This window comes from Eleutherodactylus coqui, chromosome 8 (assembly GCF_035609145.1).
Source record: "Eleutherodactylus coqui strain aEleCoq1 chromosome 8, aEleCoq1.hap1, whole genome shotgun sequence".
NCBI classification, from domain to species: Eukaryota; Metazoa; Chordata; class Amphibia; order Anura; family Eleutherodactylidae; genus Eleutherodactylus; species Eleutherodactylus coqui.
This window is the reverse complement of record NC_089844.1, coordinates 77,514,344-77,540,029: the sequence shown is the minus strand read 5'-3', so window position 1 is coordinate 77,540,029 and position 25,686 is coordinate 77,514,344. Positions and strand designations below refer to the sequence as shown.

The 25,686-nt window shown below is 44.0% G+C and overlaps 1 protein-coding gene across 1 annotated transcript in view; it reads left to right on the top strand.

The window, feature by feature from the left end:
• The window catches only part of UBR3 (ubiquitin protein ligase E3 component n-recognin 3), a 169,937-nt gene that overhangs the window by 18,788 nt on the left and 125,463 nt on the right, over window positions 1-25,686 (top strand). Inside the window, exons 3-11 of the mRNA XM_066577805.1 lie at window positions 471-614; window positions 4,123-4,172; window positions 5,338-5,404; window positions 6,605-6,735; window positions 9,504-9,732; window positions 11,265-11,444; window positions 14,436-14,569; window positions 19,225-19,311; window positions 25,049-25,114. Of these exons, the coding sequence (XP_066433902.1) occupies window positions 471-614; window positions 4,123-4,172; window positions 5,338-5,404; window positions 6,605-6,735; window positions 9,504-9,732; window positions 11,265-11,444; window positions 14,436-14,569; window positions 19,225-19,311; window positions 25,049-25,114 (1,088 nt within the window). The remainder of the gene's footprint in view (window positions 1-470; window positions 615-4,122; window positions 4,173-5,337; window positions 5,405-6,604; window positions 6,736-9,503; window positions 9,733-11,264; window positions 11,445-14,435; window positions 14,570-19,224; window positions 19,312-25,048; window positions 25,115-25,686) is intronic.

The following is a 25,686-nucleotide window of genomic DNA, read 5'->3' as shown; positions in this document are numbered from 1 at the left end:
CCGCGTGGCATCTGCGGGTAAGACGCACATTGACTAGTACAACATTGGGCAGGGATTCTCAGCCTGTGATTGTAGCCGTACAAGTAGGAACTGCTAAATCTTCCACATGAAATTGTCCTAATCTGCGCCAGCTCAACGCTTTAGGGTGATCAGTTGGGCACTTCTAGGGTACACAGGGACAGATTTTCCACACATTTGTTTCGTGCGATGACTTGCTGTGGATTTTATTGCAAATTCAGTTTTTTTGTATTTCGACTATGAAATCCGCTGTAAAGGCCTGCAGCATAAATTGGAACGCTGCGGATTTAAAATCCGCACTGCAAGTAATTTACTGTGTAAGGTTTTTCCTTAGCATGTGGAGGAGGTTGGTGTAACCTCAGGCTGTACCAATGCTTGATATATTGGCACTATGTAAATACAGTATGCTTGATGTAAAAAAGCACCTAAATTGACCTTAGTGTGTTTTACAGCAGGCTCTGCAGAAAGTACAAGTACAAAGAGTCATGAAAAGTACCTTGTTGCCCTAAAGGGGTCTGGCCTGGCATTTCCTGAAGAGAAGCAATCAAGTGTAAGCCAAGAGCTGGCGCTGGGCACAAGCGCAATACCAGTGCAAGGTTTGTGAAATAGTTTTTAATTTTCAATGTCTTTCAGTGCATGTGTAGGTGTGCCTTCTAAAAGGCATACTCCATACAGACTATGCAATGAAGAAGATGGAACAAAAGCTCTGTAGCGCCACCTATTGGAAGACAGCATTCCTGCAAGTCAATGTAGACTCTTTATACAAGCCTTGTAACAATGACTTGGAATTGAAAGCTAAGTCAGAATCCGTGGCATTTTATTAAGAAAATCCCCCAAATGATAGATAAGGAATGCCGTAAGACTAGTTCACACACTATCTTGCTGGACACATGGGGTCACCACTCCATACTTTTGAAAACGGCCGTGCTTGATGTTGCAACTCAATGCAGTTTACTTGGGTGGGACTGAGCTGCAATTCCAGATACAGCTGCTTCTCAATGTACCGTTCTGTGGCAAGTCTGCAATGAAGGGGAAGGGTGCTTGCCGGATCGTCACGGCCCCTTCATTTATCTAATCGGTGGGGTATACTGTGAGTTGAGCTCCCAAGGATAGGCCAGCAGTATCGCAGTCCTGTAAAACTGCTTTAAAAGGCTTGATGTTCCCGTGATCTCCAAGTAATCTTCATATGAGCTGCTGACCTTCTTAGGAAATCCAGTTTAGTTGTGCAGTCAGTGTGGCAGGGTTTGATATCGTTAAGGGGTTTGTCAAAAAAAACCATTTTGTAGTTCAGTCCGGCTGAATGCTGCCCGCTTGGCTTCAGATTGCTGCCCGCTTGTACCTGCAGGCACAACTCCCATTGATTGAGGACTTAGCCTGCAATTGCAAGTGGCAGCCAGTATGTGGGTCAGAGCAGTGGTTTCCGTTTCTTACCCATGTATGTAGCAGCACTTGCAGCGGACCCCCGATTAGCTGATCACCTAGGGTCTCGAGCAGCAGACCTCAGCCAAAATAACTGTTGATGTCCTATCTTTGCCTTTCCTGCTCCCTTGCAGCTTTCTTTTCACTGGCGCCTGGTCCCCGCTGGGCTTTACTTCTGGGAGCCAGCAATGACGTCACTGACAGTAGAGCCATGTGACCATTGCAGCCAATCAGAATCCCTTTAGCTGGTGATTAGCTGCAGAGGTCACATGATCTGGGGTTGTGTTGTCTTTCTCCTGCCAGAAGTGAAGGTCTGCGGGGATCCAGCGGTGGTGAAGCGTAAGCTTCAGGGGAGCAAGAAAGAGCGCTCTGCTTTCTGTTAGGTTACTAGAGTGGGCTGAACCAGTTTGTAGGGGGGGGAAAAAAGTGTCTCTGGATGAGCTCTTTAAAATCAATAATTGCTAAGTGTTTCCCTGGAAATAAGACCGGGTCTTATATTAATTTATGCCCCAAAAGATGCGTTCAAGCTTATGTTCACGGGATATCTTATTTTGACGCAACTCAGCTCAGTCACTTACTCGGCAGGCTCTGTTTAGGTCCTTCCCACTGCTCTCCAGAGCCCCCACACGGTTCCCGCAGTACTCGCCAATTCATAAATCCTGCTTACATGAAAGTTTGTCTGGGATTGGCTTAGCAGTTGTCGAATAACCAATCAATGCAGCTCTCTAAGAACCAATCACAACCTTCACTTTGTGGAGGTGGAATTTTTTTATGTCTCCCATAACAAGGAAGTGATCCTGTGTGGGCGGCTGAGGACTGTGGCTCTGGAGAGCAGCGGGAACAACCTGGACTGAGCCTGCTGGTTAAGTGACTCTGCTGACCTGCAGGAAAAGCACTGTAAGAATGCAGCAATGGCGTTTTAACAGCCCTATTCATGCAACTAATGCATTTCTATAGACTTTATTAACTGTAACTAGGGCTTATTTTCAGGGAAACACTGTAGGAAAAACATAATGCACAAAAACCTCTAATGGTATGTTCACATGGCAAAATCCACGGATCTGCTTCTAGAACTGTGACAAAAATCCATGAACAAGACACGTTTCTCGCTCAATATCCCTTGTGATTTTCTGATGCGGTTTCATGTTAAGTGACATGCCACTTGTTCTTTCCGCGACGGGGTTTAACCCCTTAGTGACGGACCTTTTTTGCTTTTTTCCATTTTCGTTTTTCCTCCTCCCTTTTAAAAAATCGGAGCTCCTTAATTTATCCATCGACGTCGCTGTATGAGGGCTTATTTTTTGCGGGATGAGTTGTATTTTTCAATGGCACTATTTATTGTACCATATAATGTACTGAAAAACTTTTTAAAAAATTCTTAGCGGAGAGAAATGGAAAAAAAACTGACATTCCACCATCTTTCGGTGCGTCCTGTTTCTACAGCACACAAATTGCAACAAAAACGACCTGATATTTTTATTCTATGGGTCAGTACGATTACTACGATACCAAACTTGTATGGTATTTTTTTTTGCTGTAGTACTTTTTATTTATTTTTTTTAAGATATTTAATTTTAATCAATTTTCTGCGGTCATTTTGTGCGCGCAATACCTTTTTTATTTTTTCGTCGACGTAGTTGAGCAAGGGCTCATTTTTTGCGGGATGTCCTGTAGTTTCCGATTAGTACCAATTTGGAATACATACGACTCTTTGATCGCTTTTTATTGCGTTTTTTCTGGGAGACAGGGTAACTTAAAAAAGTGTATTTCTGGCGTTCTTTATTTTTTTTTTTTCAGACGACGTTCACCGTGTGGGAAAAATAATGCACTACTTTGATAGATCGGACTTTTACGGACGCGGCGATATCAAATACATATTTTTATTTTATGATTTGGATTTTTTAATAATGGATATGGCAAAAGGGGGGTGATTTAAACTTTTATAACTTTTTTTTTTGTTAACAATTAAAAAAACTTTATTGATTATTTTTTTTACATTACTTTGAAGTCCTACTTCTTACTGCTTTTTTACAGGCAGTCTTTCAAGCCACCCTGTGTGGATGGCTTGATAGGCAGTCTGCTAAGGCAGCCCTGGGGTCATTCATTAGGCCCCCGGCTGCCATGACACCTGCACGGATCCCCCGATCTCGCGCACGCGGGGGGGGGGGGGGGGGCCGTGCGGGACCCCCGAACAGCATTCGGGGCATTTAAAGGGTTAATAGCCGCGAACGGCCGAGCGCAGCTATTGCCCGCGGGTGTCAGCTGTAATTAAACAGCTGATGCCCGCGCTGTATGGAGGGAGATAGCGCCGCTACCTCCCTCCATACACGTCCTGCAACAGCAGGACGTAGTTTTACGATAGGGCTGTCACTAAGGGGTTAAAAATTCGTAGTGCAAGGACTGTACCTTTTGGATTCCCATCTCAATTACTGGGCCATGGATTTGGTCCAGAATCCGTGCCAACATCTGCCATGTGAACGTACCCTAAAATGTGCTGCAGTACTCTGCGCCAACACAACAATGTATTGTACATGCCACTTTTGACCGGTCGGGTGTCGGGTCTCTCTGTGCTCAGCTGATTCTGATAAAGGAATTCTTCTTCACAAGTCATTGTCTGTGACTGAACCTCCACCGAGAACATCAATAATTATAATTTACATCATTTTTATTCCTTTTTTTTGTTAGAACCTGCTGGAGCGAATGCACCGTTGGCTCAGTCTGATTCCTCTGATGAGGTTGGTGAATTACATCTTGCATTCTCCTATATCTTTCCTGTTTGTTGTAGATACACTGTATGGCCACTTTATTACAGATGGCAGGTCTTTTACGATTTTGGAGCTTTGCTATATGGAAATTAGACCCCTGACCCCAAAGTGCAACATAAAATCAAGTAAACAAGTTTCGTGTAGATCAGTTTGTGTGAATCCACGTTACAATGGAAAATCAATTAATCTGCCTGACTTTCACTGAGGCCTGGTCATCTGTGCTAGACTAGATAGGGCCAAGGTTCATACACTGCCAACCTTGTAGGGTTTTCTCATGTAACTGTGTGTAGAGTATATTGAGAATGGTGTAATTTGAGGAAAAACTTTCAGCGAAGGGGGATCCTGTGAACGTAATATACTCCTTGATAAAAGGGGTCAGTGGAGGATGTCAAGAATCAGTCTGATAAGTGGTGCACAGTCAAACAAATTGCACCAAGTGCAATTCTGGTTCTCCAACTAACTTGTGCAAATGCACAACACATTGTTCCTTAGCACAGATGGGCTATAACAGCAGATGACCACTACCAGCACCATTGCTGCTGAAGGGAAACAGAAAGGGGAGACTCTTAGAACCAAGAGTGCAAAAATTGGATCAGTGGAAAAACATCCCCATGTCAGATAAATCCACATTTCTGTTGCTCCATGCAGATGGGAAGGTCGGAATTTGGCACAAGCAGCATGAATAGTTGAACCCTTCCCATCAGCTGTCCAAAACACATTAGTACCTCTATCTAATGTGCAGCAGCTGAATGAAACTATCTTCGCCTCGTGGGCCGATATTCCTGCTGAATGATTTCAACATCTAGTGGAATCTATGCAACAAATTGCTGCTTTTCTAAAGGCCAAATGGGGTCTAATGTGCTACTAAATGGGGGTCTCTAATAAAGTGGCCATGCAGTGTATATATAGGAAGCGGAAGTCCGGTGACATCTGATGTCATTTTTCTGCCACTATCTTAGGGGTGGAATTACTTTAGCGATATTCTCTTATTGCACGTGTCATCTTCACGGTTGTGATGGGGTGATGGTGATGGTGATAAGAGGGTAACATCTGGTAATGATCTTGTTTTAAATGTGTGATTATCTTCATGAAATTTGCAGACTCTGCTTGGGCTAAAGTTGTATTAATCTTCCAGGAGGACCAGGAGGACAGACCGTCCGTAGGGAAACGAAAAAGAGTAAAACTCAGCACTAGCGCCAAAGGTATGTATGCTTTCACATTAGCCTGCTGACCTCGTTCTAGGACTGTCACCGAAAACAAACATGTGAAATGTCAAGTGTCTTGGGTTACACAGCTTGGAACACCCCAAACTGCATCCTGCAAGACGTCCGTGAAGCAGATTTACCATCAGGGGAGTTAACACCAGTGTTCTGGCAGCTTGTCTGGCCTCCTCCGCTTTAGATACAACATATTTATCAAACGTCACACAATGTTGATACATTTGTTACAAATGTAGGTATATCTAGAGATGTGGAGTCACTTTGTACACCACCCATTGGCTGCAGTGAGGTTGCATCAGATTTAGCGACTTTAAAAAGTTGCATGTTTCAAATGTCTCTAAAAACCTCACGCCGATTAAAGCTGGATTCCAGTCTATTTTAACTGATGACCTATGTACGGATAAGTCATCAGTAGTTGGCAGACCGGATCTGCCATTCGAACTTCCGGCCCTAAGCTGATCATAAGCCGAGTTCTCAGCGGGATACCAGCTGAAAGATCCGAGAACAAAGCAGCAGTTTGCATATACAAAGCAGCGGCTGTTCTCAGAGTTATCAGCGGTGTTCCGCTCCACCTTCATTTAACTCTTAAATAGTTAATTAGCTACTTAAGAGTTTATGCAAAGATGATCGCTCAAATCTGTCACTCGAACTGTCATTTGAGCGCTTTTTGAGCAATCCTCTTTTAGTGTAAATGGAGCTTAAAGCCCCATTTATACAATGTTATCTACTGCTCCCAGCAGAACCAAAAATCATAGTTCAAACGAAAAGTGCACGATGGTAGCATTTACACACAACGATTATCGCTCCTAAGCCATCGTTTTAACGAATTTTGAGTGATAATTGCATGTAAATGGGGCTTAAATGAGGCAGGTCTGCTGTGGATTTCCCACATGGTTCAAAGTGGATGAAATTTATACCGGTCTCCTCCACACACACACACACGTATGAAGTCCTTGCAGCGTTGCCTTGTTATCACCAGTCACACAGTACTCTAGTAGCGGTTATAGTATTGGATTGCAGACTTTTCTCTCTGTCCGATCATGCGTGTAAGCCATCATTTTGCTGTCGTATTTGAAAAGTTCAAACTGGTGAAGTAAGAGCTATTGGTCCATATTGCTCCACAATGTTGACCGTCTCAGCCGGTTACTTGGGTTCTTTTAATTCTCTCCATTTCCCCTACAGATCAGTCCATCATGGATGTTTTGAAGCATAAATGTTTTTTAGAAGAATTACTCTTTTGGACTGTGAAGTATGAATTTCCGCAGAAAATGGTCACCTTCTTACTCAATATGCTCCCAGACCAGGAGTACAAGGTACATCGCACTCACCCATGTTTCCTTGGTGTTGGTCATAGCCCTGCCTGAGATGATGGCCCCCCTCCTAGCTGCTTCAGGGGGCCATCTGATCAGGGGTTAGGCTGATCAGAGCTTGATGGTACGCCATCAGTGCACATACTGAGACAACCCCTTTAATAGCATACACTGTTTAATGATGGGTTTCGGCATTGTATGTTTAGGCAAGCAGTGGAGCTGAAGAAGGCACGGAAAATAAAGAAAATGTTTTTGGATATGACTTTAAGATCTTGTCCAGAAGTTTAATAAATTAAATTAACTTCAGGAAATGTTGCTTTAAAATTGGAGAAAATTACCTAATAAATCCCCGCCACCCTGGCAGTCTCTGACGGTCTTTGTTGTCTTGGAGCGATGACGTCCCATACTAGCTTGTGAAAGCTGTAGTAAGCCAATGGCCTCAGCGGTCATGTGCTGTACATGGTAGCATTACAGCTATGGCCAGTAATTGGCTGCTTTGGTCATGTGGATGTTTGGCATGCCATTGCTCCAGGAAACTAAGAAGCAGAAGGGACCGCCGGAGCGTCAGCACTTTCATTTAACTGGTGAGGACTGTGGTTTTTGGATTTTGCAATATTTCCTTCAGGTAGTCTAATTTCTTGAACTCTAAGGATAACCTTTTTAAAGCAATGTTCCAGTTTCAGGGTAAAGTACCTGCTGGTCTTCTTTCAAGATGTTCCTCGATTTGAGCTATTCAGGATGGTCGCTGCAGTCTTTTTAGCTCCTAATACACACTGTACATGGCTCTGATTGGCCAGCACTGATCACATGAGTAATTCTGGCTTATCGGAAAGGAAGTGTAGTGCGTTGGAAGTCTAACACTACTAATGCACTCTGGGGATTAGGTAGTCTGAAGATTGTCAGCCATCTTGGACGGCTGGAAATAGGACCCAGAAGCTGTGGGTCAGAGGTGCATCAGCACAGATGACCAACAGCAGGTAGTATAACTGTCTCCTCTGGGCCAAGGACAAGATTTGGTTCTGAAACTAGAGCGTCACTTTGAAAGCGGTTTTGTCATTTAAAAAAAAAAAAATTAAATAAAAAATTAGTACTTACCTATTTCTCTCCAGGGAGTCTTCTTACTGCATCTTCTCGCTGATTTTTTCCCAGTCCTCCGGGTCACCTCACCACCAGGAGGCCGGATCCCCTTCTTGTTATGATGCGTTCATTCTTGGCATTGTTTTTCTGACAGGTCAGTGTAGGTTATGTTACTGGTGACACAATGTTCACTGCCTAGCAAGGGATGGCGAGCTATTGCCGAGACTGCGTATGCGTGCTGTCTCGCTACGAGAGTTTACATACTATTGCAGAGAGACAGCGCGCATGCACAATCTCGTGAACAGCACGCGACTCCCTGCTAGGCTATCAACGCTATGTCATTAGTGGCGTAGGGTACATTGCCCTGCAGGAAGGAGACTGCAGAGAATGGATGATTCGTTACCGGAAGATGAAGAATTGTCCGGTTTGCATTGAGGTGACCCGGGGGGGACTGGAGGAGCCAGGAGAAGATGCGGTAAGCAGACTGATGGAGGAGGAATAGGTAAGTATAGAATTTTTGTTTTCTAATGACAAACCTCTTTGAGGGCTTGTTGAATTACAGTCCTATTGAGGTCAGCTGAACTTTTCTACTGCAGACTTGGAGATCTGAAATCCTTTCTGTAAGGGCTCGTTCACATGGGCATATTTTGGGTCCGTATTATGTGTGTAATACAGACAACATAAACCCCATTATTTTGCATTGGGTTGTCCAAATGTCTGTTTTTTTTGTGTGTGTGTGTCCATATCAAAGCGTGAAATCCCCATTAAAGTCTATCACTGTGTGAAAATGCAGCAAATACGCTGCTGCATGCGTACTCACTGCGTGTTGGCAGGAGACAGTGGTTAAAATAGCGCCATCAGTTGAGCGTGTGCGTGTGTGTGCGTGTGTGTGTGTGTGTGTGTGTCTTTTTTTTTTTCTTTTCATTTTTGTTTTTCTTGCACGCAAGACATAAATGCAGTGCATGCGCACGCAAAACAGCATAGTGCCAAATCCGCATATGTATACACAGTACAGACGCAGTGTATTTCACATACTGAACATGCATACATCTCTGTGAATGAGGTCTTAAAAAGATAGAGACATTTTGGCCCTCGGTTTTGCCAAATAACATATTTTAAGGCCGCATGCACATGGGTGGGTCTGATTCCGCATGCGGAAGCCTGCAGCGGAATCCGACCCTGTGCCCAGCTGGCATGCGCGTGCACCAGTGTTTCCTTCTTTTCTGTACTGCAGATTGTCCACATGGCAAGCTGTCTGACATGCACAGTACAGGTTTGTTTTTTTTTTTTTTATTTTATTTTTTTTAAATAATGCTTTTCCTGTGGAATCCACGGCCCGTCCGCTATGCATGCTATGGGCGGTATTTGCAGCAGAATCTGGAGGCAGACGCCCACTCCGGATTTCGCAATTCAAGCCCGCCAGTGTGCATTCACCCTTAAGGTGGTTAAACATGAACCTTCCACTTCTGTAACTTGCTGGCTCATATAGGGGTTCAGTGACTACAATTTCTTAAGAAAATCAATAGACTTTGATGTCCGTTGGTATTTCTTTTACAGTGGGCACTAAAACTAAGTGCCATCTTGGCATTTCCAGAACGGAGTAATACATGACTGCTCTTGTGGATCTACTGATGTTACTTCTGGACTCTTCAGCCACCTACTTAGTTATGTGTGTGTCCTTTTTTTCCCTTTAGATTGCATTTACGAAAACCTTCGTACAACATTACGCTTTCATAATGAAAACCTTGAAGAAAAGCCATGAATCAGACACGATGTCAAACCGGATTGTGCACATCAGTGTCCAGCTCTTCAGCAACGAGGAGCTGGCCCGTCAGGTGACTGAAGAATGTCAGCTCTTGGACATAATGGTCACCGTGCTGCTCTACATGATGGAAAGTTGCCTTATCAAAAGTGAATTACAAGGTGATTACAAGGCCGGCGCAGCTCGTTGGGGGTTTGATGTTATATATCCAAGTGTTGCTGCTTTTACATGTATTCATGGGTTTCCTGTCTGTAGCTGTGGTTTAGCCACTTAGTAACCCATACACATTAGCTGAGCTCTTCAGCAGTCGCCGCACCTTCCTCCACAGCTCAGCGGATCTGTGTCCTTCGCTGTAAAACATTAAACTCCTCTAAGTGCACCAATCTCGGAGCTCTCTTCACAATACTATTTCCAATTAAGTAGACCTTGTTAATAAGTGTTAGTCGGGAAAAAGAAAATGTACAAAGCAGCTTGCTGCGGTGGTATAACAGAACAGCCGCTATACGTGTCTCATCTGATCCCTGCAGTCTGCAGAGAGCTGGTGATGACGACGTCACTGACCTGTGACTGCTGCAGCCAATCACTGGCTCATCTCGGCTGGAGATGAGCTGCGTCAGCGACCTGTTTTCTGCATATACCATAAATATTTGGGAGAGGAACACCCTTTGAACTGTTTGCTGCAGCGAGCGTTTAGATTCTGCTATTGTATTAACGCAGACCATACCAGACTCCATATTCCAGGGGCAGTATTTTGGGAGTAGCGCTTGTTTGAAGAAAGTTTTTAATATTATTACCCACCCATACCAATCAAAAAAAAAAGTGCCCTCTGATTGTCACATTTGGTTGGGTGGTGAAGGGGGGTTGGTTGGATGGATGTCTTTTCTACTATGGGAGGGAGAAGATAAGTAGTTGCACATCTAATTATTCCCCCTGCCCCGATGAATTTGTAGTTCTCTGCATGTAAATTTACATATATGACCTTTGCATGTCCTATTTTTATTTTTCTGTTTACTAGGTTTAATGCATCTAAAGTTCTGCTTGGGTCAGAGTTTTGGTCACAAACTTTTTTTTTAAACAAAACTTTACACTCCTGTTCACCTTCATGCAATTCTGGTGGCTGTTTCACAACGTGTCAGATATTCATTTTATTATAATTCGGGTTTAGCCAGTTTTTCATAGGGACAGACCAGTTTGGGTAATGAGAGGGTTAAAGGGAGTTTCCAGGAGTAGATTATTGATGACCTATCCTCAGGATGAGTTATCAATAGATGATTTAGCGTCAGTCACCGCTTGGGATCCCCATCGATCAGCTGATAGAGCTCTCCGGCCTCTTCTCACATATGTGATGTTGTCCGAGTGCCGTTGTCTCTTCAGTGAGCTGATTGGTGGGGTTCATGAGTTGGGGGTCCCTGCTGATCGACTATTGATAACCTATCTTGAGGATGGGTCCTAAATAGTTTAGTCCCAGGAAAACTTTTTTTAATGTCAGTCCTGTGATTTCAGGGGATTTCATTAGCGGCGTTGCGTTCTAGTAGAAACACATTGTGCATGGAAACAAATGAAGAAAGATAGAAACCGCACGGAGACCGCTCTTGGTTTCGCTTCTTGTCGCTGGCTTCAGATCAGATATTGCTGTGAACGTTTTAGATTTCGTCTTTTTACATTGACAATTGTTGTTTTTTGTGTTTTTCAGATGAAGAGAACAGTTTACATGTTGTCGTAAACTGCGGGGAAGCTTTATTGAAGAATAACACTTACTGGCCGCTAGTTAGTGATTTTATCAATATTCTTTCCCACCAAAGTGTAGCCAAGAAGTTCTTAGAGGATCATGGGTTATTAGTTACTTGGATGAATTTTGTATCATTCTTTCAAGGTAGGTGTTATTGGTGGGTATCTGAGCTTAGGGCTCCTGTCCCCGCTCTGTTTGATAGCAAGGTTGCATATGAATCGCCGCCCATACCTCTAATGTATTGCCTATGGACAGCGTTTGCATACGCTGCCTATACAAAAGTATAGGGCTCACACTGCATGGTACGCCAGGCAATAGAGCCTGCTGCAATCTACTGCTCGTGCGCATCTACACACTCATGTGCATGGATCAATGAAAGTCCATTGACCTCATTCACCGTGTACAACGCGGCCATGCAATGCCCATGGACATGAGCCCTAAGGATACATTTTCTCTTTTCAGTTGCCTGTAATAAAGTTTACTTTTAGTTTTTTTTTTTTTTTTTTTTTTCTTCTCTCAATGGTGTTCAAAGCATAATCACCTGCCAATCCACTAAGGCTACTTTCAAACGGTCGAGAAAATCGTATGAGATCTTGCACGAATATGAACCTCATTTTTTTTGAATGAGGTCGTATACACTTTAAGTATTCCCCTTCCCCACATCACAGTGCGGTGTGGGAAAAAAATCGTGGCATGTCCTATCTTTGGGCGCAACTGCACTAAAGTGATGGGGGGGTGGGGGTTGAGAAAATAACTCCTCACATCCATGGGTACCTCACACGTAGGCGCCTGCTTGTCCAAGTTTCACGGCCCAATATTGCGCTAGCCTGTGTGAAATTGGCCTGATAATGAGACAATGATGGGTAGACTGGAAAAAAGAAAAATTCCAGCAAAAAAAAAAATGCCTGGTAAAAATCATCAAGTCCGTAACTACCTGTACTATAATTTGTGCACACTAATTATCCTGCGCAGCAAAAATCGTAAAGAAACTGAGGCAAAATGCTTATTTTACCTCTCATAAAGCGCCACAAAAGCGATCAAAAAAGCCATATCTACCCCAAAATGGTACAAATAAAAACTTCTCATAACACAAAAACCAAGCCCTCAAAAAAGCTCCATTCATGGAAAAATAAGAAAGTTATGTGATTTTGAATGCAATGATGCAACAATAATTACGATTTCCAAAACAAAAAGGTTTTTATTGTACAAAAGGGAAAAACCTAAAAAAAAATTATGTTTTTGGTATCATTGTAATTGTACCGACCCGCAGAAGAAATATATTGTTATTTATGATGTATGATGCTGTAAAAAAAATTAAACAGTGGCAGAATTGATGTTTCTTTCCCTACACTCAAAAAAAAAAAAAAAAAGTATTTTACAATCCTTTATATGCACCCAACAATGGTACCAATAAAAAACATAACTCATCATGCAAACACAAGCCCCTGTACGGCCGTGTCAACGGAAAATAAAAAAAAAGTTATGGCTTTTGAAAAGGGGAAATAAAAATCCCCCAAAAATCGTCCTTATTAGAGATGAGTGAGCATACTCGCTCGCGTCGCCTTTAGCGAGTACCTGCCCTCTCAGGAGCAAAGATTCGGCGGGGAGTGGCAGGGGAGAGCGGGGAGGAAAGGAGGGGAGATCTCTCTCCCTCCCCCCCCCCCCCCCCCCCCGCTCCCCCCTGCTCATGGCCGCAACTCACCTGTCACCCGTGCCGGCAGACAAACCTTCTCTGCCGAGCGGGAAGATACTTGCTAAAGACAATGCTTGATCGATGCTGGACAACCTCTTGAACTCCAACTTTGGATTTCCTTATTACCTGAGTGTGGAAATGAGTAGCTGCTGAACAAACGCTCGCTCAATGGCTGATCTGCTCATTTATACGAGCACTAGAATGCTCGCCGGCTGGCTGCACTTCTGCCTGTGTAAAGAGGAAGATGTGCAACCGACTAATTGCAATTGTACGGATGGGGGATGAATGATCGTATTAGCCATCACTCACCCTTCTACATCCGCTCTGCTCAGGCCTACATACCTGCCTGGTAAAGTAAGTGATCCACTACTCATTCAGTACACCCCCTTACGGAGCATGGTCATTGAGCGCAATCTGCCTGTTTTTGTTTTCGGTTCTTCATACATCAGATCTGTCTGTGTAGACATTAACAATCACCATTGAACATGCATATTGTTAGTATGTATTTGTTAAAACGGACAGATGACCTACCTGTGTAAAAGTACCCCTGGGGCTCGTTCACACGGGCGTATTTGGTTTACGTCTGCGAAATACGCAGACCAAAACTGTGCCTATGCCTTGCTGGTTGTGTTTTTGTGTGCGTATGCTTTACATTTGCCAAAGGAAAAAAAAAAGGCCCCGTTGATTTCATGCGTAAATACCCAGTGAAGACATAATAATCTTTGCGTATTTACAAGATTCCATTAACTTTAATGGACTGTTTGAGTCTGTAACATGGAATAAAATTGGACATGCTGTGATTATTTTTTTAACCATGTGTGTGTGTGTGTGTATGTATGTATGTATGTATGTATGTATGTATGTATGTATATATATATATATATATATATATATATATATATATATATATATATATATATATATATTAATATGTGTGTGTATACACACACACACACACACACACACACACACACACACACACACGCAAGTCATTGGGGTTTCAGCTCTCCGTATTGCTTATGCAATACAGTGCACAAATACGTCCATGTGAATAATTTAATACTTTAATGAAGTAGTATTTTAAGCATTTGACTTAAATATGAAGTCAAGAGATCGTGTCTCTAGGTATATTCCCTGTATGAAGGTTTTTTATCATTGAAATCTTTCTATTTTTTTTTTTTTTCTACATTGTTTCTGTAGGCTGGAAAATAATTGTATGTCAGATTTTTTTCATAAGTCTATGTTCATGCACCTTCCACGTACTGTCTCTTGGCGTTGATGCAGAATATGTCTATAGCCCCCTGAGCCCTGACCGGTGCCTAGTAGAGTGCTTCGCCATCCACTGGTTGGGTTTATCTTCGTCCCCTCTGGATAGAAACGTGTAGCCTGCTGCCTAAATGGTAATTCTATTTTTGAGACTGATGTCTTTGTACTTTTTCTAGGTATGAATCTAAATAAGCGGGAGCTCAATGAGCACGTAGAGTTTGAGTCCCAGACGTATTATGCTGCATTTGCTGCTGAACTTGAGGCTTGTGCCCAGCCGATGTGGGGTCTGCTGTCACACTGCAAAGTGAGGGTGAGTAAATGTTATCCCCTCTATAAACCACTATATACAGCTGTTGTAAAGTAAATCTGCATGGTGTTACTTGAAGGCAATGTCCAACTTCACAAACCATCTTTTGCTTTTTATCGAGTGCAGTATAAATTGTAAGCTCAAGCAACTTGACATTAGTTAACAGATTTCTACAGCTCCTATACAGATCTAGGTCTCCACGGTAACAGACAGCAAACAAACTCTCTGTAGTCTGAGCCAGAAGTCATAAGCTGCCCAAACACAGTCAATAGCTGTAGGGTGAATGATAGTTCTTCCGACAGCTCCTCTCTCTGGCTGCCGCGTACAAAAGAACATTTGTTTAGGGACAGAACTCACAGAAAAGAAAGCCAAATATGCATCCCCAGATATGTTGCAGGGCAGACTCAATGCCATGTTCCCTGATAGCATGCAGATAGCCAGATTGCAATAAGAGGCAGCAATTTGTTCAGTGCAAACTAAACTGCAGCCCCACGCCTCAAACCAAATTGGTGGGGGGGTGACTGCAGACAAAATAGTCTGCACATGTGAGCCGATGCCAAAGATGTCAGCCATGGATAAGTGTGCCACACTATATAGGATTACAACTAGAGATGAGCGAGCGTACTCGGATAAGCGGTACTCGCTCGAGTAATTGGCTTTATCCGAGTACCGCTGTGCTCGGGGCTAAAGATTCGGGTGCCGCTGCGGCTGACAGGTGAGTCGCAGCGGGGAGCAGGGGAGAGCGGGCGGGAGAGAAGGAGAGAAAGATCTTACCTCCGTTCCTCCCCGCTCTCCCCTGCAGCTCCCTGCTCCGTGCTGGCACCCGAATCTTTAGCCCCGAGCACAGCGGTACTCGGATAAAGCCAATTACTCGAGCGAGTACCGCTTATCCGAGTACGCTCGCTCATCTCTAATTACAACCACTACTGACAAAGCAATGGATTGCCCTGTATTACCACAGTGCGCCACACTGGCGTGACACCCCGGGCTGCCTCCGCATCTGTAGCGGACTGCATGCAAGAAAACACTGATAAATGCGGGTGTTAGTATTTTGGCCGAGATATGTAAGCTGACGGGCCACCACATGTCCATCAGAACCTGCACTATCTTACTATTAGCTAGATTAAAATCACAGAGGTGAGAGAAAAAATGTACAAAGACATAACTCAGAGAAAACAAAGTCATATATGCTGCATCCCCTGATATGTTGCAGGGCAGGCTGAATGCCATGTTTCCTGATAGCATGCAGACAGCCAGATTGCAATAAGAGGCTAACCAACACACGCATTTATCAGTATTTTTTGCGTGCGGTCTGCTGTACGGGGAATCTGCGTGGGCCTGAATTTCCCCGTCGACATGAGGCCTTAAGTGGTTTCACCTTTTTTTTTTTTTTTTTTGTGTACAAATGTCACATGTTTCGGTGCACGCCGCAGTGGGCGGAGTTACTTTTGGAGTGGATGGAGACCCAATTTGTCTAACATTTATTATGACAGATATTGGTACAAATTATAGCGGGAATTTACATCTGCTCGTACCGCTGTGTCCCTCATAATAAACTTAACATATTGTTTACATGAGAGAGCCTGACATGGCACAATATAACATTTTATACAGCGCTACATGTAATAATAATCTTTATTTGTATAGCGCCAACATATTCCGCAGTGCTTACAAAGACAGGGGGCATACAGAAAGACAAAAATTACAGAACCACGGTTCCATATAGTAACAATAGGGGTGAGGGTCCTGCTCCAACGAGCTTACATACTACAAATAATGGGGTGATACAGGAAGGTAAAGGGGCTGGAGATGTGCACGGTATGGCGAGGTGGAGAGTGAGCGATGTTATACACATAGACAATGGACAGACATTTAGCCCTGTGACGGCAGAATCGGTATGGCTGCAGATGATGATGGCTAACAGGCATTGCAGTCAGTAGGTCAGGGAGCATGTTATCAGGCAGCGTACAGTCGTACATGTGGTTCTCAGTTGCCAGGAGGAGCCAAAAAATGGCCGACCGAGCATGAGCGGCGTAGAAAAAGTGCAGGTATACTTTTATTGACAGACAGACACAAATTTTATATCAATGGAAACAGAAACTCAAAAACTTTGTCCTTGTTGCCCGTAGCAACTAGTCACAGTGCAGCTTTCATGTTTTGTGTCCTTGATTGTCACGTCTACCAGTTTGGTATTAGTGTGTAATGTCCTTTTTCAAACAATGTTTGGCCAAGCTCCTCCCAGCGGGCGCACAATTTGTTAGTGGTACTCCAATCTTAATGAAAAGGGTTGCATCTGTAAGTGACAATCATCCGTCCACCCGTAAGTGTCGAAACAGCGGAGTGTGTCCTTTGAATCTTCACACCGAGTCCTCAGAAATCCACCCTCAGAGTGAGCAGAGAATTGGATGTCCCGCCGCCGACCGCGTGGAAGAGTCTGCGGAAACGTTCGCATGTTATCAGTACCGATTGGAATTGGTACCGGCCCTGAAAACGGACGACAAAGCGCGGCGACGTTCTTTCTGCGAGAGTATGTGCAAACCGTAATGGATGATGATGGTTTCATGGACTTGGCCAGTGATGAAGCTGCCTTCCACCTTTCGGGCAACAAACGTAATGTCAGAATGTGGGGGAGGGAACCCACCTGGCTATAACCTGTAGGGAAAAGTACAGCTCCTTCTTTGTCCATGAGGGAACAATCCCGGAAATCTCCCGGAGTACCTGGATGCTACAGATATGGCTCCTGCTGGAACAGAAAATCCCAGGTTTCATCTTCCAACAGGACGCGTGTTGTGTCTCTCTCCCTCCCCCTCTTCCCCATCCCCTTCGTCAATTATCAAAATAAAATTAGAAGTAAGCACAATAGGCGACTGTCAAATAGATTGATTGGCCGTGCAGGTGTTGACAGTACTGAACTTCTTCCTTGGCTTTCACGCTCCCCGGACCTCTTACACCTTGTGTTTTTTTTTTCTTCTTTTTTTAAATTTGTCCTCTGGAGAAGTGTTGAAGATGTCTGTGCCCCCCTTACCACCCACCATGCATGATCTGTGGCATCTCAGAAGCCATTGGATCAGCCAGTCCGTGATACGCTACAACATGTATGGAAGGAACTAGACTACTGGCTGCATGTGTGTCCAAGGACAAAGGGGCCACACTGAATGCCTCTGATGTGGAAAACAGTTTTTTTGATGTTGGACAACAAAACGTCTTGAGGTTTTTTTTATTTATTTATTTTTTAAAATTTCCATTGATATCAAATTTATGTATCTGAGTGTCATTTTAAAAGCGAGTTATGAGGGTTTGAAATCGTGAAGATCATCTGCAATAACCCTGTAGTTCCACCTAGACAGAAGGAAGCCATTAGGCCTCATGTCCACGGGGAAAATCAGATCCGCTGCAGATTCTCCATGGAGAATCTGCAGCGGGTCCCTCCTGCCCCGCGGACATGAGCGCTGAAAATAGAAATTTAAAAGCATTTACCTATCCGTAGCGGGCGGCGAAGGTCAGCTGTTCCTCACGGCCGGATCTTCATTTTCGGCCGGCGGATGAATTCCTGACGCCGGCGGCACGTCGACGACGTGCCGCGCGCATGCGCCGGGCACATCCGCCGAGCCGAAGCAAGGGAGATGCGGCCGTGAGGAAGAGCAGAGCTTCGCGGCCCGCTGCGGGTGAGTAAATGCTTTTAATTCCTATTTTAGGTCTCCCGCGGATCCGGACGGCTTCCATAGGCTTCAATAGAAGCCCGCGGGAGCCGTCCCCGCGGGAGACCCGCATGAAAATGGAGCATGGTCCAGATTTTTTCATGCTCCATTTTTTTTTAAATGCCTTTTATTGACGATCCGCGGGTATTTATCTACCCGCGGGTGGTCAATGCATCCCTATGGGGTGCGGATCTGCGCGCGGGAGATCCGCTGCGGATTTTAAATCACATTTTGCCCGTGGACATGAGCCCTTAGGGTGTGTTCACACAGACTACTCTGTGAGAGGAAACACTCATGGGAAAAGAACCCATTCATTTGAAGGGGTTAATTCACACGAGTGGTTTTTCTCTTTGACCAATAGTCCATGTAGAAAAAATCACAATGTGTCCTATTTTTGTGCAATTCTTTAAGAATTTCCATTATTTTCTATGGGAGCTTAAAATGCAGTGCAATTTTTATGCGATCGCTGATGCGGTTTTTAAAACTGGTTACTTTGAGGACCACGTGAGGAAAAAGAACAAAACTGAAACAAAGTTCACAGCAGATAAAACCGTGTGAAAATTCCATGAAAATAGGTAGAAAATGGCATTGGCACATGTGCGTACACACCTGCGTAAAGACGCGTCCGTGTGGTAGCCTCTCCCCGGATCCCCTTTTGCTGCTCCTGTAAACAAGACAGTAAAGCCTCCGTGGCTCCAGATCTGTCCATTATATCTTTGATATGACGCGGGCGGCAGGGACAGTAAAGGGGTTAGATCATTCTGCCATGAAGTGTCTGGCAGTCATGGGGATGCTAGATATTTAGTACAGGGTTGGAATGATTGATTGGCTGCCCCGTTTCTGGAAATGTCTGTTTCTTGGTAAATGCTTGCAAGCTTTAGGTTTGAAGTGTTTTCCTCCCAGGTTTCTACAGACGGTTGTTCTGTATGGTACTAACATTGCTTCCCGCTGTCCTTGCAGGAGACTCAGGAGTACACGAGGAATGTTGTCCGGTATTGCCTTGAAGCACTTCAGGATTGGTTTGATGCCATAAACTTTGTGGATGAGGTAGGTCTGAGGTGTAGAATCCTTCTCAATAACTTGACCTGGATGGACGTGTGTCTTGTTGCAGCCTTACATACAATGTTACATTCCTTGTTCTGTGTCTGAAGTTTTGTTCGCTGAAGCTACTTCTACGCTGGCAGATTTTCCATTCACGAATGAGCACAGATCCACATTTTTTACAAGTCGTCTGGGGCTCGCTCAGTTCACATGGAGCGATTAGCACTAGTGTGTGCGCCGAAATGCTCCTTAGGCTCATTGTCCATGTGCACACATGGATTCCACTGCTGAATCCCACAGCGTAATCCAGACGTGCCACGGACATGGGGAGAAGAAAACACTTCTGTCCAGCTCTAGCGCTGATCTCCTCCGTGCCAAGCAGTTCGTCTTTCTTCAGTACGGCAGATGCGTCTGGACATGCTGGCGACATGGTGGAATGCATGTCTAGTGCTATTTTAAAAATTTTTTTAATCTCCTACTTTCACGTCCACAGTGACAGCTGCAGGTGTGCCACAGATAGTACGGCTTTCATTGACTGATTCGTGGAAAAATGGAGCATGCTGTGATCTCTTCCAGCGCATGCGATCCGCACGCCAGGGGAAAAAAAATCACGTCCGCATGCCTTTAATTGCCCTGCTGATGCTAATGCATCCCTATGGGCGGCTACAGTTGCGGATCTCCCATGCGGAAGACAGGCGCAGATTTTATAATTAAAATCCACACGTGGACATTGGGCCTAAAAGTACATAGAGTGCCATTGTTATTGGCAAAAGAAAAAAGTTTGGAACAGTTCGTCAGCAGAGTAAAAAAAGCTAAACCAAGTAATCCTGTGGCCATATCCTCTTTTATTGGCTAACAAAAAGGAATGACATTACAGCTAGCTTTTGAATCATCTACTATCAGGCTCCTAACCATACAGATCCAAAGAGTTAGAGCTAGAGATGTAGATATATAATGCGCCCATAACGGACAGAGTGAGATTTTGTGTGTGTGTGTGTGTGTGTGTGTGTATGTATATGTGTGTGTGTAGATATAGATATAGATATATATATACATATCTATCTCTCTATATCTAAAGTGGCTGTCTCTGTCCAGTGTGTGGGTGGGTGTATATATAATATATTATATGATTCTTTGGATGTGTCTTGTTGGGAACTGGATGGAGGATAGTGCATGGATTTGAAAACCGTCTGTAACATTCTTTTTTGTTAGCTAATAAATGTATCCAGTCCACAGGATTACTCTGTTTACATTTTTGGCGGCACAATGCTGTTTACACGGAGCAATGTGCTGCTGACAACTGATGGTTTTCAGTCCCGCATGGAAGATGTGATCATCTGACAAACTAGCAGATGCTCAGGTGGCTGAATTTTTGCAATCCTCTACCTACACAAAAGGACCTTGAGGCTGGCTCCACACGGCCGAGAAAATCACGTGCTTTCCGCCTTATGCGATAGTCAGTAAAAAAAAAAAGCAGAATATGAAACCAATGGTTTACAATGGTTACATTCCCATCTGAGATGTTTTCACTCATGCGATGTTGAGGGGATGAAAAAATCGTGGCTCGCTCTATCTTTCTGTGATGTGCGATGTTTTTTTATTTATCTCCTATGTATTCCTATGGAGGCTTCTTTTTATCGCATCACAACGCTACAAACGCGCGATGCAGTTTTAACACTACAAAGTCCCATTGACTTATGCGATTTAAAAAATTGCATCAATTTGTTGTACGATTTTATCGCAGGCCGATGCAATGCGAGATATTCTAAAAAAATAAAGCATTGCTGATGTTCACAAATCACAGTGAATAAAGATTTATTTTTTTATTATTTTCCCCCTCGCTATCACCCGTGTGGAGCCAGCCTAAAGGGGTTGTCCAGTTGTAAGCAATCAATGACCTACAGTTGGGCCATGATGGGCCCTTAATAGCTGGTGAGCTGTTTGCCAGTCCAGTGCGCTTGTGCTGATGCAGGAACAAACAGCTCCGTTCTCACTGCGGTGGCCAGGTTTGGCCTTACAGACCATTCACTTCAATAGGAACTTTGCCAGAAACCAGCTCGGTGCACAAGTGTACTGCTAAAGAGAATAGCTGATCGGCAGATCTCTGCAGATTTATATTCTATGAATAATTTACAACTGAACAACCCCTCAAAAAGATCCTTTCTTTTGTTTTATCTCCTAAAAACCATGCATTACTCTTGGACACACCCTTGCTACGTCACGCCTGTCGTTGCATACATGTTTACTGAATCATGCCTTCAGTTAGAAAATAATAGAACTGCAAGATTCTTGATGGTACAAGCAATTCCTTGGTTGCCTTCCCTGCAACCAACATAGGGGGTTACATACACAGTCCTTAAGAAGCTTAGACATGTAAAGTCCCCCAAAGATCGCATTAATGGTTAAACAGCTCCGCTATCATCTGCAAGTAAAGAATAGCATAGAAGCCCAAGGGAAGTTGGTAGAAGGGTTCCCTCATAACCACTTCACTGCCAAGGATGTCATGACCTGAAATGAATTACAGTGACTAAATTATAATAGAAATCTAGTGTTAAAGCCCAGAATGTTATCGCTCAAGTGATACCAGGATGGAGGATCTAGGTGCAATATTCAGGGGGCAGCACTTGTTTGAAGTTGGGGAACAAGAGGAAAAGTGTTACTTCCTGGTGCTGTGTCTGTGGAGAGGAGGAGGGAGCTGCTGGTGACAGCAAAATAAAGCCTGATTGAGACACAATGATTATCGCTCAAAAGATGTCTTTTGAGCGATAATCGTTGTGTGCCTTTACAGTGCAAGGTGATCGCTCAAATGTTGAGCGATTACATTGCACTCCGAGTGGGGTATACAGAAGACAAGCGGGGCCACTTGGCTACTGCAACTAGCTGTTCTCTGCTCTTAGCGTTCGGCTGTTATACAGTCGAGTGCTCTGAGCGGGGTATGCAGAAGACAGCTGGACTGCTCTGTTCTTCATACCCCAGCTGTACATGGAGCGCTCAGCTGGTATACAGCTGTATGCTCCGTGCAGAGTATGAAGAAAATACCCCGCCTGTGTTCAGGGAGCGGGATACAGCTGAAACAATAGTATCGGCTGTATCCTGCTGTGAATTCCTGATAACTGATCGCTGATCTTTTGAGCAAACTGAAAGATCAGCGATCAGCTATGGCTTAACGAAAACTGCACAACATCAGTGCAGTTAGACACAACGATTATCGCTCAAAAGACGGTTTTTGAGCAAATTTTGAGCGATAATCGTTGTCTAAATGGGCCCTAAGATCGCAGCCTGCTAGGACCCATTTACACAGGCAGATAAGTCATTCAGATTCCCACATCCAAAAGGAATTGGAACGATTATCATTCAGTGTAAATGCACGCCCCGACTGAAAAACCAACGAAAACCCGTTCACATCTCGTTCGTCATTCAGTTTCTGCATAGAAAAAAATGGAACAACGGATCGGCCCGTGTAAACAGGCAGTCCTTCACGACGGCTCATAGTGATGTCCCAACGCCTCCATTCACAAAGCCTGGACCACAGGCAGCGGTGGACCGCCATTGGATGGTCCTCTGCTAATTGCATATAGCACGGCCTAGATCTAAAGACTGCTAACTGGACAGTGGAGCCATGCTGCAGAGATATAAAGGTATCTATGGATTCCACGTAACAGCAAACATTGTATATCCGTCAGTTTGTAGGCCACAAATGGCTGACGGACTTCCTGTAAGTCTTGGATTTACTGTAAATGTCTTGACACATTTTTAAGAAGTGTTATGAGTTTTAGGCGATACTTGGGTCTTTGCTTTTAGCTACAAACGTGAATTTTTATTCTTCCCATCCACGTTCTCCAGAATGTTATATTTTAAGGCCGCTTTCACGCGGACGACAAAACTGCGTGATTTTCTAGCGATGCGTCAGCACTACAAAACGCATGTATGGGAATTCTATGCTTTCCTATGGGTGCTTTCACATGAGCGATCATCTGTAGGCGGCTAGATTGTGAGATTACAAAATTGCGGCATGCTGAATGTTGCCACAATTTGCGATGTTTTGCAGCTCATGTTTCCCTATGGAGCCTTGATTTCTGTGTTATCGCATCACACGAAAACGTAGTTTTCTTTCGGTGCGATGCAGCTTTTAAAGTAGGAAGACCTACTGTTTGTCCCTAACAACATAAGCCTTAGCTACATAAAAAAAACCAACAACTTATACATTACCTTACAGGCGCTGTCTGCTCTGCCGCACTTCTCCTTCAAAGCTCCGCAACACTTGTCTGCAGTCTTCCGGCAGTGCTTCCTGGTCAGGAGGCTCAAAAGTCCCGCCTCCAGGAAGTGCTGGCTCTGATTTGTTTTTTTTTTCGAGTGCTGCAGTGATTGGCTGAGCTGTGCTGTTCAAGAACCGATCATGGGCATCACATTGAATGACGGTTCATCCATCACTGCAGTGATTGGCTGAGCCATGGCGCTCAAAAATCCATCAGTGACAGCGCTTCCTGGAGGTGGGTTTTTTGAACCCCCTGACGAGGCACTGGCTGAGGACTACAAACAAGTTCTGGAGCTTCAGAAGTAGAAGTGTGGCGGAGCAGACAGCGTCTGTTAGGTAATGTATAAGTTTTAGTTTTTTTTAAAAATTCATACAGGGGTTATTTTTAAGGTAAGGCTTAAATGTCAATTCCCCCTTAAAAACCCAGCAAAAGAACGCTACAGAGTTGTGTGGCTTTGTAGCGAAACAAAATTGCGCTATCATTGCAAGAAAACACAGCAAAATCGCACAGAACACATCTGCAATATCTCTGGGATTTCTCATGCCATTATCGCTGTTGCCCGTGTGAAAGAGATCTAAAGGGAATCTGTCATCAGCTATTAATTACGGTGCCTATAGATTGTGGCGTGGTGTCCAGGGGACTCTGTTTTCATACTCTCGTCCCTTGGTGAAGCCAGCTTGGACTCGCCAGCAGACTTGTGCATGCATTCGCACTAATCTCCATGGGAGTGCGCGTGCACAGCCTTCTGAAGAGAGTCCCGCTGGTATGTGCGCACTGACTTCACCGGGGGGACAGCAGGAACAGGGGACTGAGTGAATATGAAAAGCGCTGCCCAGACTCCTGCTTGTAGTTGATGACCGCTTCCTTATGATGCAGAAGTGCTAGCAGCAAAAAAAAAATGTTTTCCTTTTTTCCCCCTTTTGTGTATTTAAAAGCAAACCTAGTGTACAGATCTATATTGAATACCTGTCAGCCATTTTCAGACTTGGAGTGATCTGTAATTTTGGTTGTTTTAGGTTGCTGCTTCCCGTCTTCTGCTGGTGTTTCTACCCGACTAGTTTCTCACGGCATGTGGCTTGGATATAATCTGTGTGCTTTTGGTGCGAGTCCGCTGCTGTTACCCCAATGAACGTGATAGTTTGGAAGCTACTATTATATTTAATGAAGTGATTTGGGATTTTCTCAGACACAGCGCCACCTTCGTCTATGTTTGGTATTGCAGTTCAGCCCCCTTCAAGTGTTATGTTTCACAGGTTTCCTTAAAGGCATTTCTCCACCTATCCCATTGAAGTGAATGGAGTGGTGGTGCGCAACCCGCTACCATACACTCACTGATCATCCACGCAGGGGTGTCTGTGTATATGTATTATTTTTATACCAATGTCTAAGTTAATGATGCGGACTATAGAGTTGACTTTACCATCCATGTAATGTTCATAATTCCAGGCTGTGACATTTGAAAGCTAATGTTTTTTTTCTTCTTGCAGCCTGCTCCGAATCAAGTCACTTTCCATTTGCCTCTACATCGCTACTACGCCATGTTTTTAAGCAAGGTACCTAATTTGTTCATGGTGTTCGTCTTGGTGCAACTCTTAGGTTTGAGTAGAAATATGATGAGCAACTTTCTGAGGGTGCTAAGATATATGCAAAGGCGGTATCTTATTATTTTTTTTACTTGCATCAGTGCTATATTTGCTATGCCTATGAATTTAAGGTTCTTACATTTTTGGTGAAATTGTCCACCTGTCTCGGCAATGCGACCATACTTAGATGGGTTCTAAAACAGTGTAAGTCGGGGCTCACACGGCCATATTGGAATTGCGTATGGGCTGTAGGTATTTGCATCATTGCTGAGCGACGGTGCGGGAAATCTGAACAAATAAAGTGTACTGCGCATGACCGCCTGCGTGAGAACGCATTCATGCACACTACGATTTTGCCGCCATACGCGGCGTTCTACAGTGGACAATATATATGTTTGCTTATTCTATACATTGTCTATATTTTCGTGTGTAATGTGTGTATATATAGTACATAAATTATATTTAGAATAATTCTCCGGGAAGTCGTAGAGCTTCTTCTAAATTGCTGTAATAAATCTGCGGCTCCCGGCCTGTTTACACAT